Below are 12,631 nucleotides of genomic sequence, written 5' to 3' on the forward strand. Positions count from 1 at the left end.
GTCATAGGGTGGGTTGCACATACTTAACTTTGGAAGAAAACTGTTGTCTGAAGTGACTGTACCCACTTATACAGCCACAGCCCTGATGAGAACTGCCCATAGCTCCTCAGCTTCGCCAATGCCCGGGGCTGAGTTTCCTCATTTTTAAAATGCAGTGAGAGTAGAACCTACTTCACATGCGGATTACATAGTGTGATAAATACAAAGGGCTTCAAATAGGGCCTGGCACATAGTTAGTGCTCAGTAAATATTAGTTATTATAATTTATTATTATCTCCTAAAGTGGGAGGTGCTGGGGTATTTAGCACGCATATTTTTCCATTTGCCGAAGTTTCTGGTTTAAGAAACTCCTCAGTGTGACTACAGAAACTCTGCCTTGCAATGATGAGAAACTGAATTACTGCATCTCTTCCTTTCTTTGGCTGGCGGATGGGGAGAGGCAGAGATGGATGGACAGACTGAACGACCCACTCACTCATTCCGCCAGCAGGTGCTCTATGCCTACACAGGCCAGGACCATGCTGGGTGCCCGGGATATAAAGATAAATACGACACGGCCTCTCTCCTCCGCTACATAAATTCGATAAGTAAATGGAGCCCTGAGAGCTGGCTACAGACCGTCAATACGATCCTCAGCTCTGTTATTGACGAGGCAGAGGCTCTCACGTGGCTTCTCGAGGGCAGGAGCCCAGTCTTTCTGTACTGCCGAGTTCGTTTTCAACCCTCGGGGCTGCCTACACCATGAGCTCAATGCTAATTTAAAAAATCACACCAAAACTTGCTCTCGAACCCAGCTTTTCATAAAAGCCACAGAGAGAAACAAGCATGCCTTCTACTTCTTCTGGTGCACTGACTGGCCTTCCTCGCCCACAGGCAGGCCTCACGTGCGCCCAGCCTGCTCTCTTTAAGGATGCAGGAGCGGCCTTTGCCACTTCGCTATGGTAATTAATGAGATGGAATGAAGGGGTCCGTGAGTGGCGTGGTACCAGAACCAGCATGGCTCTGTGACAGTCACTGCAGCTGAAACTTCAGATCCAGTGGCATTAGTGGTGGTGTGGACAAGGCCTGGTTTCTACCCTTTTCCTGACAAGAGAAAATGGGCAGAAATGCCTCCCTCGGAGCTCAGAGTCCAGCAGTGGTTGAGGCCAGTGGGCCCAGAGACCACGTGACGAGACTGAGGAAGGAGCCAGGACGGCTCTTCCTGGCTCAGGCACCGGGGGGAAGCACTCGAGGGAAAACGGCTGGAGGACAGCAGGGCGAGGGGCTGCGGGGGGAGACCAGCTGGCACGTGTCTGCCACCTGGTGCTAAGCGTGCAGACCGACAGGGGAGCCCTCGAGGTGGGCACATGGGACGTGCGAAAAGGCACCTGGGAGCACAGGAGAGAAGCACGAGGCCCGGGGAAAGGATGACAAGCTCGGGGCGCGGAGAGCGGAGCAGGGCACCGCACACGTGCATGCCCACGGGATGAAAGGGAACCGCTCCGAGTCAGGGCCCAGGACAAGGAGGACGTAGAGTACACAGGAGCAGGAGGCCATGAAGGAAGTGGCGCCATCTTTAGGAGGCAAGCATCAGGGAATTTACTGACAGAAGTCATGGAGGCAGCGGGAACATTAAACAAATTCGTTGCTGCAGTGCTCACAAAGGAAGATGAGAGGCAGATGCCCGCAGCAGACACACACACTTCCCAGAGGAGAGGGATGAAGTGGCACAGGAAATCAGAGGCATGCCAAAACAGAGGATCAAGAAATCGGAGCCTCTGCAGACTGCCCAGGCGGCTGTCACCTGTGAGCCGGGACCCAGGGCAGTGAGGGAGGCTACCGTGCAGCAGAGAGGTGCTGAGCCCTGCGTGCAGGCAGGCCTGGCCGCGGGAGCTACCCGGACACACACCTGCAAGGGGCAGGCGATCTGTACCTGCTGCAGCGTCCACTGCCACCGTCGCCCGGCTGCCGGTCGCCATGACCACTTAGGCACAGTGTAGGCCTTTGCCAGAACAGCCCAACCCCGTCCCTCCTGAATGCTCCTTGGCTCCCAGGAGCCTCCACACTGCACGCTCCCCACCATCCCTGGCTCGCACCCCCTGCCCCTGGATGGGGCAGCACCTGCAGAAAACAGACTTACCCGGAGATGTGGTAGGTTATTCAGCCACATTTCTGTCTGTTATCACACAGACGAGCTTCACACCCATGCTAACAACCAGGACCAGCTATGCTCCTGAGACCAGCCCCAAGTCTTTGGGCTGCTGAACGCGCAGCGTCTACATGGAAACAAGCTCTGACTAAGGGGGGGCCACCGTGTTGCCCAGCAAACAGGCAGAGACATACTGAGGAAACCCTGCCTCCCCTCTGCACACCCTCCACAGTGACAAGGTGCTCTAACTCCAACTTTCCGGTGGCATGGTTCTCGCTGCCATGGGACTCGGGATCAGGCATGTCCTGGACCCCAGGCCATCCCGGTTCCCCGACTCTGCCCCAGCCTCCTTTCCAGCTGTCTGGGCCATCTGGGTGCTCCTCTAGGGCTGCCTCTGCCGACCAAGTTGGCCCCTTCCCTTAAAACAGCCCCTGCCCCTCACAGCTCTTCGCCACACTGACTGAACACTTTCCTGCTATGCCTGAGACAGGCGATGCTACTTCTTCCAAACGAGGCCCCAGAACCCAGTCACGCTGCAGTGAAGCACATTCTCTGTGACGGTTTGCTGCGTGCTTGATGCCCAGTGAAATTTAACTTTTTGTGCCTTTTTTTATTGGCTTTAGAGAGAGAGAAACCCCGACCCGCTGTCCCACTCACTTATGCACTCATCAGTTGGTTCTTGTGGGTGCCGTGACGGGATCGGACCTGCAGCCTTGTCTACGGGGACGGCGCTCTAACTGAGCTGCCCAGCCAGGGTTTTTGTGACCTCCTGTGTCCTCTGAGAGTGACACATTTCATGGATCTTGCCTTATGATCCAGGATCGGCCACTATTTATTTAATGATTTAAGATGTTTCCCAGTTGGCAACACTACACCGAAACTTATTTTCCTGATCAATAACTGACTCACTAAGGCAGCTGATCAAGTTGCTCGTCAGCCAAATGTGACAGATCGCAGTGGCCAATGCCTTCAAACCGGCTGCCTGGAGTGCTCGGGCTCCTCGCACAGACGGCTTTGGGAAACTCATCAGGGAGGGAAGGTCTTGCGCCCCCACTTTGGAGTCGTGCGATGGGAAGCCATTCTTCACCTGGTCACTGAGGTGATGGGGCGGGGACCCTGAGACACTGCAGCGCTCCTCAGCCTCCTCCGACTGCTGTGACACGTAACTGCACAGCCCCTCTTAGGAAGTAAAGAAAAATCTAATATTTTTTTATGTTTTATATAAGAAACAAGTGACTGCAAATAAAAAGTATTTCATTTTAGCTAACATAAATTTAAGTGGTAAGAAAAACTGGCATTTATGGGCAAAATTTAAAAAATATGGGGATCCTATATGTATTACAATGTAGATTTAAATTTACTTTTGTTACATCATCGAAAAAGTGCTTTTATGAACTGCTGATAGAGTTCTTTAATTTTGTGCTTTAAAAATTATCAGCTGGTTTACTTTTATAATTTTCAGGTTTGTTTTGAATTAAAGAGGTAAGAAAAAAGTTTCAGGCTTCTACTTACAAGTTCTCTGCAAGAAACACATTGTAGGGGTGTATTATTTTTATTCTAAAAAATAAAAATGCAAAATGAATATAAAATATCACAATATTCTCACTTTTTAAAATGCTTTTGAAGTACCAGAGAAACCTTGATGTGCTCTGGAGATTTTGCTTCGACAAACACAACGTACAGATCTCGTTTTCCAGCCTCTCTCTTGACTTGTCACAGGGTTTGCATTTGCTATTACTGTGTCGCTCTCTGGGCACAGGGCAGACCCAGGTGCCCGGGCCGTGTCCGGTGACCGCGCTCCCTCGGGCTTCACACCAGAGCCTGACCCCTGCAAACGTGCCAGCTCCCACTGGAGTGGAGGGAGGCAGTGGTTGTGAGGCAGGCTGAGGAGGGGGAGGCCCTGGGGGTCTGAGAGTGGGTAGCTGAGAACCTGTCCTGGGAAGGCAAGAGGGGACGGAGGCAGGCCTGAGCGTGAGGCTCCAAGACCCAGGTGGGTGTTGCATTGTCCCATTGGGCTTCCACTACAAACAAAAACGTCCAAAGTAAAATTGCTAAGAACTTCCAGGTGGTGCTGGGGTGCATCCCACCTCCAGCACAGGGTCCCCTTCTGGGTGTGGAGCCCCATGCAGGTGCCCTGGTTGCCTGCCCAGGATACTGGTCCATACAGGTCTGAGAGAGACCACGTTAAGGTAAAATTGCAGAACTGTTATTATTTTTATGCCTTCCCTTTACCTCTGCAGTTCCAACCTCACTGTTGCCCCTGATTCCTGTCTTTTACCAGTGGTCCTCCAGAGGTACACACAAAACACACGTCTGTACAAAAGCACACGGGTGATGAGCAGACTAAGTTGACAGCGTGGCAGTCGGCTAGACACCAGCCTGCTCTGACTTAAGAGCGAACTATGCATTGATTATTTTAAACTCAAAATTGAAGCAGATGCTATTCTCACCTGAACTTGTGCGAGTGAACCCTGAGGGGCCTCTGTGAGTCCCATGGGATGCCACACTGTCCCACACTGTGGCGGGGACAGCGGCCCAGGCGTGCCTGGCTGTGTCCTGGGTTGCGCTTGCCGTCCCGGTGCCATCACTGCTAGTGCCCTCCCTCGCACTCAGTGTCTGGGCTTCTCCAGGCCCCGTAGGCACTGTCTCCTCTTTTCCAACCCAGAGGAACCCAGGGCCCTTTTTCTGAGCCATTTCTGTTCCAGACTAAACAACATGGCAATGCTTGAGGGCCAGGCATCTCACCGGACTGCCGCCCTGACGTCAGGCGCCAAAAATGAGGGAAAGCAACCCCCACCCCGCTTCCCTCATTAAATCCAAAGGTGAAGGAACATCTACAGATAGCATGGCCCGCTGGAATGACTGCCTGTCCCTGGGAGCCCGGCGTGGGCCCCGGGGAGCAGCAGGCCTGCAGGGAGGGGCTCGATCAGAAACACTTCTGTGCAGCCCCCACGGGCTGAGCAGACAGACAGCAAACCAGCAGCTGTGCACAACGGCCGCCCGTGGAGCTGGGGTTCCTCAAACACCACCTCAGAGGGCCACGGGACCTCTGAAATGACTGTCCTCTGGGAAGTCGGAGGACTCTGAGGACAGGGCACTTGACCCCTCAAGGTCCCTGAGGTTGCCAGTCCGCAGAGGCAGGAGGAGTAAGCAAAGCCACAGGAGCCAGCTCTCACTCGCCAGTGAAGGGACATTCGGAAACGACGATGACATCCCCACCGTGCGAGAACAGGACTGTCTTCTGTACCGAGCTGTCTCAACGACAGGCCAGTAGCGGGTGGGGCAAACAGTTCCACTTAACTCGGGGTGTAGCACTTACCTGTGCATCACGGAATATCACAGCATCTTCTAAGAAAGGACACCCTTACCTCGTTTGCTGTGTTGTGTGTTCCAACGATTCGGATAAAGGAGGCAGGCTGTCTTTCAAAAGTCACTGATTGCCAGGACCTGCGAGAGGAAGCACAGCCGTTTGCCTGGTTAGACAGCACAGGTAACCGGGCACTCGGGGAGGGGGCCGGGGGCAGGGCAGCACCCGCTGTGTGGCTGAGGGAGGTGGCAAGTACCTAGCACCCATTCAGACCCTAGTCTCATTACAGAAGGTGCTTCTACCCTTCGGTGAAGGTGACGTGGGTTCTTACAAAGCTTTCCACAAACAAGCACCAAATGCAGACCAAACTTCCATCACGACAGAGTGTGGCCTAACCGAAAAGAGATCAAGGTCGGCGGGAGTTCAAAGACACATCTCCTCCTCTGTGCGACGGGGCCTACCGCGGGGGGCTGCTGGCTGGACACCCGCATCCGGGTGGGCGCGGGCTTCACTGGAGGGCTCTGGGAAGGGGAGAGTTTTGAACCAGGGCAGGAGTGTGGGCGGTGCGGGGAGGGCTGTAGAGCCCCACGGTCTGGTTAGAGAAGTGGGGTCACTCACTGTGGTGTAAACCCCAGCTCTCCTGCCTGACCACCATGCCCCCTGCCCTGCCACGCAAGTGATGGTGCCTGGGGAGGAAGAGGCCATTTCCCACAGGCCTGCACCCCTCCCTCTCGACCCAAACGCACCCCCAGGTGATTTATTCTCAAGACTGCCCAGGCTCTGGGTGGGCCCCAAAGCAGCCCCAATATTTTCAAGGCAGTTCCTCAGGATCAGCAGGCCTAGGCCAGTTCATTTAAAGACCAGCCTTAAAGTAGCCCTGAGATGAGGAGCTCTGCTCTCGGTTTACTGCCCGCGGCTCCCTGGATGCACCGGCGTGGGGCAGGCACGACTCCCACGACTGTAAGCGCCGGTAGTATCTTCTGTAACGAACCTGAGGTGTCCGCAGTTGCTGCCACCCTCCTCTGCGCGCACAGTGGGAACGCCAGCTGCTGGGAAGCCGTTTCCTGTAACTGTCTAATTACCAAGCGACGCTACCAAAGAAAACATATGTGTTTGTGGTTTGTCTTCCCTCTTCGGTTCCAGGTGCTCCGTCTTCTCTCTCTCTACGAGCCTCCCACTGACACTGAATCACTGCTGCCTGGACACCAGGCCCTTCAGGGTCATTAAAAAGTTGTTACCATCCTGTGTGCGAAGTGTGTTCCTCTGAAAGCAGTTTTCTGGAAACAGCACAAGAATCCCTCTCCTTGTAAAAACGCTATTACTCACACGTGAAGGTGATGCCACCGGACCACCGCCAGAGCTCGCATCCCTGGCCTATTTTCTTGGCTGTTTTCCTCCCAACCCACGCGGCTCCTTGGGGAGCCTGCTGGGTAGGTTTGTGGCCTGCGGGCCAGGCAGGCCCTATGGGGCTTTGACACTGGGCCTGGTGTCACTTCCTAGCTAAGCCGTGTAACTCGTGACAGATTCATGTCCTTCTAGCAGGTGTGGGAGCGTGAGGGGTGCGCACTGCGCAGGGCATCAGGTCCCATCAGGTCCCTGCTTCTCAGACCACCCCCCTAGGTACCGGCAACAGGACTAGGATAAGTGACAACAGCCGGTGACTGCTATTAGGTCCAAGTCTGTCACAAAAAGGACTGGGGTGGAGAGGGGTGGGAGTGGAGGAGGTAAAGGGTTTGCTCTTAGCTTTCTATCCCAGGCCCATCAAAAACATCTTCAAGTGCTTCTGGATGTAAAGGTGAAACTTGACACTTATAAGTTCAGGGTCCTCACAACATGCTGGGGGCTCTGAAAGTGCAGGCAGGACCCTCAGCCTCCGGGGGGCCCAGCCCCTCCTCCCCCGACAAGGAAGAGGCAGAGGACCAGGGAGGCAAGTGAGGCTTCCTTCGGGCCGCCTTCCTCTCACTGGCTGCCGCTCTCTTGTCCTCTCCCGCTGACACGGGACCCCAGGCTTCTGCAGTGGGCTGGGCTGGGGGGCTGGGGGCTTTGCTGCGGAGGCAGGGGAGCAGCCTGAGCAGGAGATCCAAAGGCTTCAATTGAATACCAATCCTCCATTACATTACATTAATATCTAACCACATTAGAGTTCATTTTCACTAACACAGCCTGAGAGTTGAATAGATGATTTCATTTTCACCAAAACTGGATACCAAACCTAAGACCAAAGTATCAGTAGGAAGGGAGGGTAGGTAGAATGAGGTAACGATGAGCATCTCTCCCTCCCCAAATATCAGATTCCATTTCCCCTCAACGTCCTCAAAACAACCTTGAATGCCGCTCAGCCGGAAAGGCGGCGCTGGAGCATCACCTTCAGTCTGAGCCACGTTTGCAGTCCCTGTGCATCTCGGAGGAGGCTGCCGTGGCCGAGATGTCCCAGGGCCGGGACATTGCCACCATCGCTCAGCCTGCTCAAAAGCTGGAATGCCATTTTTGTTGGGTGCTGTAGGAATATTCCTACTTCCAACTACTCTGATCTCTTGTGGTAGGCAAGGCGGCACCAGGGGCGTGGCACCCACTCAGGTCAGAGGGGCCTGGGTGCTGGGAAGAAGTGTCTGAACAGGAGCCACGGGTGTCAAAGAACACAGTCGGTCGCTGCTGCAAGCACTGCCCCCAAACCATAAAAGCCCACGCAGCCGGAAGCCGCACCCCCGGCACTCGCGGCTCTCCGCCAGAGGAGGCCGTGCGCTTTCCTGAGCTCTACCTTCCTCACGTGGCCAACGCTGGTGGGCGCAATGCCACCCCCTGGTCACAGAACGAGGCCCCAGTCACATCGCACTGTAACGTGTACCTACACACACAGGAACTCAAAGACGTCGACAGGAACGCTGGCCAAGCTGTTGATTAAGTTTTCAGCTTCAAATAGAAGAATTTCAAGAGACATTTACTGTACTTTTGTACTGTTTGAATTTGATAGAGAGTATATGTAATCATTAAAGAAAGTTCCTGCCTTACTACTGCCTAAGGCTTTAACACCGATCACATGACATGAATGAAAATGCCATCACTGTGTTATCACGCAAGATATTTCCAGTTGGGAGGGTCACTGAGGGGACAGTCGGGACAGCAGGTTTTAACCCTGGTCCTTCATGGCGAGAGGTAGTACGGCTCAGTGGTTGACGGCATGCGTTCTGCAGCCGGGCTGTCTTAGTTTGCATTTCACTTTTGTGAAAGTGGCGTAACCTCTCTGGACTTCAGGCTCTTTATCTAATAATAACTATCAAAAAAATTTCGGTAAAGATTAAATACGGGGTCTGGCAGAAGTAACGCCTGCTTGAGTATGGTTGGTAGGATAATAATACAGGTGTAATAACTTATAGTTTTAATTTGAACATTTCACCTAAAATGTCACATGGAGTGCTTGAATGTGATACTGCTATGTTACAGAATTACAAACTTCTGATTTTGTAATAAAAAGGGGGTGTTATTTGTCCCAGACCCTGTACATTCACAAATGTAAAACATCAATTATTACTATAATTACCATTCAGCTCAGTGAACCTGGACAAGACACACTGCTTCCCTGGGCCTCACCTGTGAGTCCTCAAGGTGGACAGTGTGTGATTTATTGACTACTGCAGAGGTCCCCCCAGGGAACCCAAGGCACGCGCATCAGCACCCATTTCTCGGAGGCAGACAGAATAGCTAGGTACCATGGGCATCCACACAAGCTGTAGCACTGGCCCTTGGGAAGTCTGTAACCTCTGGGGAGACCCGCTACCCTTCTGTGACCTAATTAGAAAACAGTGCAAACAAGACAGTGGTCCCACCTCGCAAACTGGTGTTGTTCCAAACGTCCCTTGTAATCAGTTGTTTCAAGCTTCAAAGGAATTCTTCCAGCGAAATAAAGCTATACATTTTGATTGGGTTCCCAGGCCCACCCATAAAACTTAATTTAACCCACAAGGAGGCTGAAGTATGATATATATGAAGCTAAAAAAATGATGTTGTTGCCATAGTAGTAATTAAACAAGCTAGAAAAGCAAGAAATTTAAAGCGATCTCTCTAGCGCTGCTGCTTGAGGAGTGAGGGTTAAACGCTGTGTTGAATATGAAATCATGGGGACGTGGCTGGAATACGGCAGGTGGGCTGTCGATAAGGAGCATGAGGAAGGGGGCTGCGGCCTCCCCCCTGGAAGCCCCCCTCTGTAGAGCACTGTGTTCTGCTCTGCAACCCAAGCGCATCCCAAGTGCCTCACAACACGATCCGTCCCACTGGGTCCCCAGTGCAGTCTGTCCAGTAGCCAGGCACCAGCGGCAGGCCCGTTTCAGAGGCAGGACACTGAGGCAGCAAGAGAAGGTAAGTCATCTGTCGGCACCCAGAGCCGCAGGTGCGGAGTCAACCGCAGAAGCCGGATTGGATGACTGTTAGTTGGTGCTCTTTCCATCAAAGGGCACAGGTGAAACTTTCAAATGATTGCGGGGCTGGGCACCGAGTCCCAGGGTATTGCAGCACCTCACCCTGTGTGGGTGTCACAACTCCAGCACTGGGATCACACCCTCCCCACACCAGTGGGCCTCAGGCGAATGGCAGTCCCCTGACATCTCAGGTTCCTGTGTGCAACTGGGGTGAGAATTCAGCAAGCAAACAGAGGGTGCCTGGCGCGGGCACAGGCATCGTAACTGCTGGCTACTCGCAGTAAGTCTTCATGTTCACACGCGGAGAACGGGGGCAGGGAGGAGGACCGGCAGATGCTCCTCTGCACACACACACACCACAGAGGGGTCTAAAACACGGGGTTTACTGAAGGCCAGTCAGAGGGTGCTGCCTACCGTGTGGGACCGAATACACAAATCTGTGCACAGGCCACGCGTGAAATCACACATGCTGGTAAACTTTTTCAATGTTCTGGGAGGACACACGCCGAATTCACGGTAGTGGCAGTCTCTGAGAGGTGAGGGATGGGACTGCTTTGGAGGCACAAAGGAGGCTTCAACATTAACGGGAATGTTTTATTTCTTTGATTAAAGTAAAAAGATTTGAAGTATATGTGGAAAATATTAACTAGTCAATTCTAGGGATGAGTATGCAAGACAATGTTATATTACTCTTTAATCTTTTCTGTGTTTTAAACAGTTCTTGAAATAAATAAAAAGAAAGAGGAAGAAGAAAGGGACTAAAAGCACATCTGTGTTTTTGTGAGTATTTGCCGGCAGCAGAATTATCTAAACAGCAAATATCAAAATTAGGGAGAAAGGTGGAGTTACTCTTGGTGGGGGTGTGGATTTGCCAGGTGGCGCCACTTGCTCCAGACAGCTGTGCCTTTGTGGGAAGCAAGCAGAGGACAGGAGAGCGGCCGGGTGGGGGAGGGACGTCCCCATCTGTAAGTGCAGGGTTTGTGCGAGTGGCTCTGGATGAAGGACAACACCCCACAGGCCCCTAAGGATAAAGGAGAAAGGACCACCGAGAATGACCCTCCGGCCTGAACCTCGTCCTGCCTTCTCTGGAGAGCCGACGGATCCTGTGCCAAGGGTGCCTGGTCTTTTTGGCTCTGGAAAATACACGACTCTGCTGCCTATGCTAGCAAGAGAAGGCGAACGTCAGAATTTCTCTGTAGCAGACCTGCTGAACAGTGGGGAGATGGGGACAAGAAAGCCCTTGGCCAGGGCCAAACTGGCATGAAACGTGGCAAACTAATCACATGGGTTAATCTTTGCTTCCTCCACTAAAAACACAGGAAGAAAACCTAGCGGATGCGTCATATCTAATATATACACACACATACACACGAGCACAAGGCAGAGCAAGGGAAAGGATAAGGAGATATTACTATTTCTCTGCGTCCACACCTCGGAGAGAAAACACATAAGGAGCGGATTCACCCTGCAGAACCTGAAAAGGCTTGTGTCCGTGACTCGCCAGCCACCTCTGACGATGAGGGTGTGCAGGGGGCTGAACCAAGAGCACTAGTTGAAAGCAGGTAAAAGGAGCAGGTGGACTCCCCAGCTCCCCTGTCCTCTGCCCAGCCCAGAGGGGGAGGGCCCCCTGCCACCTGGCAATGGATAGGGATTTCACTCGAGTCTTTGAACACAGAGGGTCTGGGCTCTGGGGGCACCAGCCACAGCAGGGTGGGATCCCACAGGAGCTGAGAGCAAGGGATCACACAAAGGTGAGTTTCCCAGGTGGACAGTCCTGGGCATTCAGGCCACCGGGATCCAGGCTTAAGCCCCAGGCAGGAGACTGACCAGCCCAAGAGGAAAGATCTTGAGATACTGATCTGCCATCCTTCCCTCTGTCCCTCCTGTCTTTCTCTCGTCAATATTTACCAAGTGCTTCCCATGGAATAGGCACTGTTTCAGACTGCCCTCAAGAAGCTTCCATTCTAGGGGAAGAGGAAGACAAACATTCACCTGAGTTACAGAAGGGCTACGGAGAAAAACAGAGCAATGTAAGTAGACAGAGGGGGGAGCCTCGCCTTCGATAACATCTGGAAGGAAGTACTCTCTGGTACAGGGACAACTGAGCTAAAACCCACAGGAAAGGAGAAAATGGCACGCAGAACTGGAAGAGTTCCAGTGAAGGATGAGGAGGCAGCCAGTGGGGCCTGAATAAGTGGGCAGGGGTCCCCCAGGGAAACCTAATCCCTGTCTGATGACCTTCAGTGAGGCCCACAAAACCATCCACACACAGAAAGCTCCCAGACAGCTTTCTCAATGCCTAACTTTTAAAGGTAAACAGCCAGTCAAGGATCATCAAAGACTCTAACATGAAAGACAGAGACCAAAAGCAAATAGAAAAGAAAAATAACTCAGAGGATATAGGTATAATTCAATAAGCAGAATAAAACTTCAGAAAAAAACTCTTTACCTCCTCCAGAAAGATGAGAAAGTATTATTACATGTTTGAAATAAGAATAAAATAATATGAAAAGGAGTATTCTGAGAACAAGAAAATGCTCTTATAAAATTAAAACCATGATTTGAAATAAATAATTCAACAAAATAGTTAGAAGCTTAAGTTGAGGAAATTTCCCAGAATGTCAAAAAAAATGACAAAGATGGAAAATAGAAGAAAAAAGATAAAAGGAAGAGAGGAAAAAAAAAGGAGAAGAGAAGTTGAGAATCAGCCCTGGCTGGGTAGCTCAGCTGGTTATAGTGTCTTGCTGATAGGCCAAGGTTGTGGGTTCGATCCTCAATTAGGGC

At 52.2% G+C, this 12,631-nt stretch overlaps 1 protein-coding gene across 8 annotated transcripts in view; it reads right to left on the bottom strand.

The window, feature by feature from the left end:
• BTBD9 (BTB domain containing 9) overlaps positions 1–12,631 on the bottom strand; it is a 431,840-nt gene that overhangs the window by 17,486 nt on the left and 401,723 nt on the right. For all 8 annotated transcript variants that reach the window (XM_053913937.2, XM_053913938.2, XM_053913936.2 and 5 more), the window contains one exon: positions 5,497–5,575. In XM_053913937.2, the coding sequence (XP_053769912.1) occupies positions 5,497–5,575 (79 nt within the window). The remainder of the gene's footprint in view (positions 1–5,496; positions 5,576–12,631) is intronic.

This window comes from Desmodus rotundus, chromosome 11 (genome assembly GCF_022682495.2).
Source record: "Desmodus rotundus isolate HL8 chromosome 11, HLdesRot8A.1, whole genome shotgun sequence".
In the NCBI taxonomy this organism is placed as follows: domain Eukaryota; kingdom Metazoa; phylum Chordata; class Mammalia; order Chiroptera; family Phyllostomidae; genus Desmodus; species Desmodus rotundus.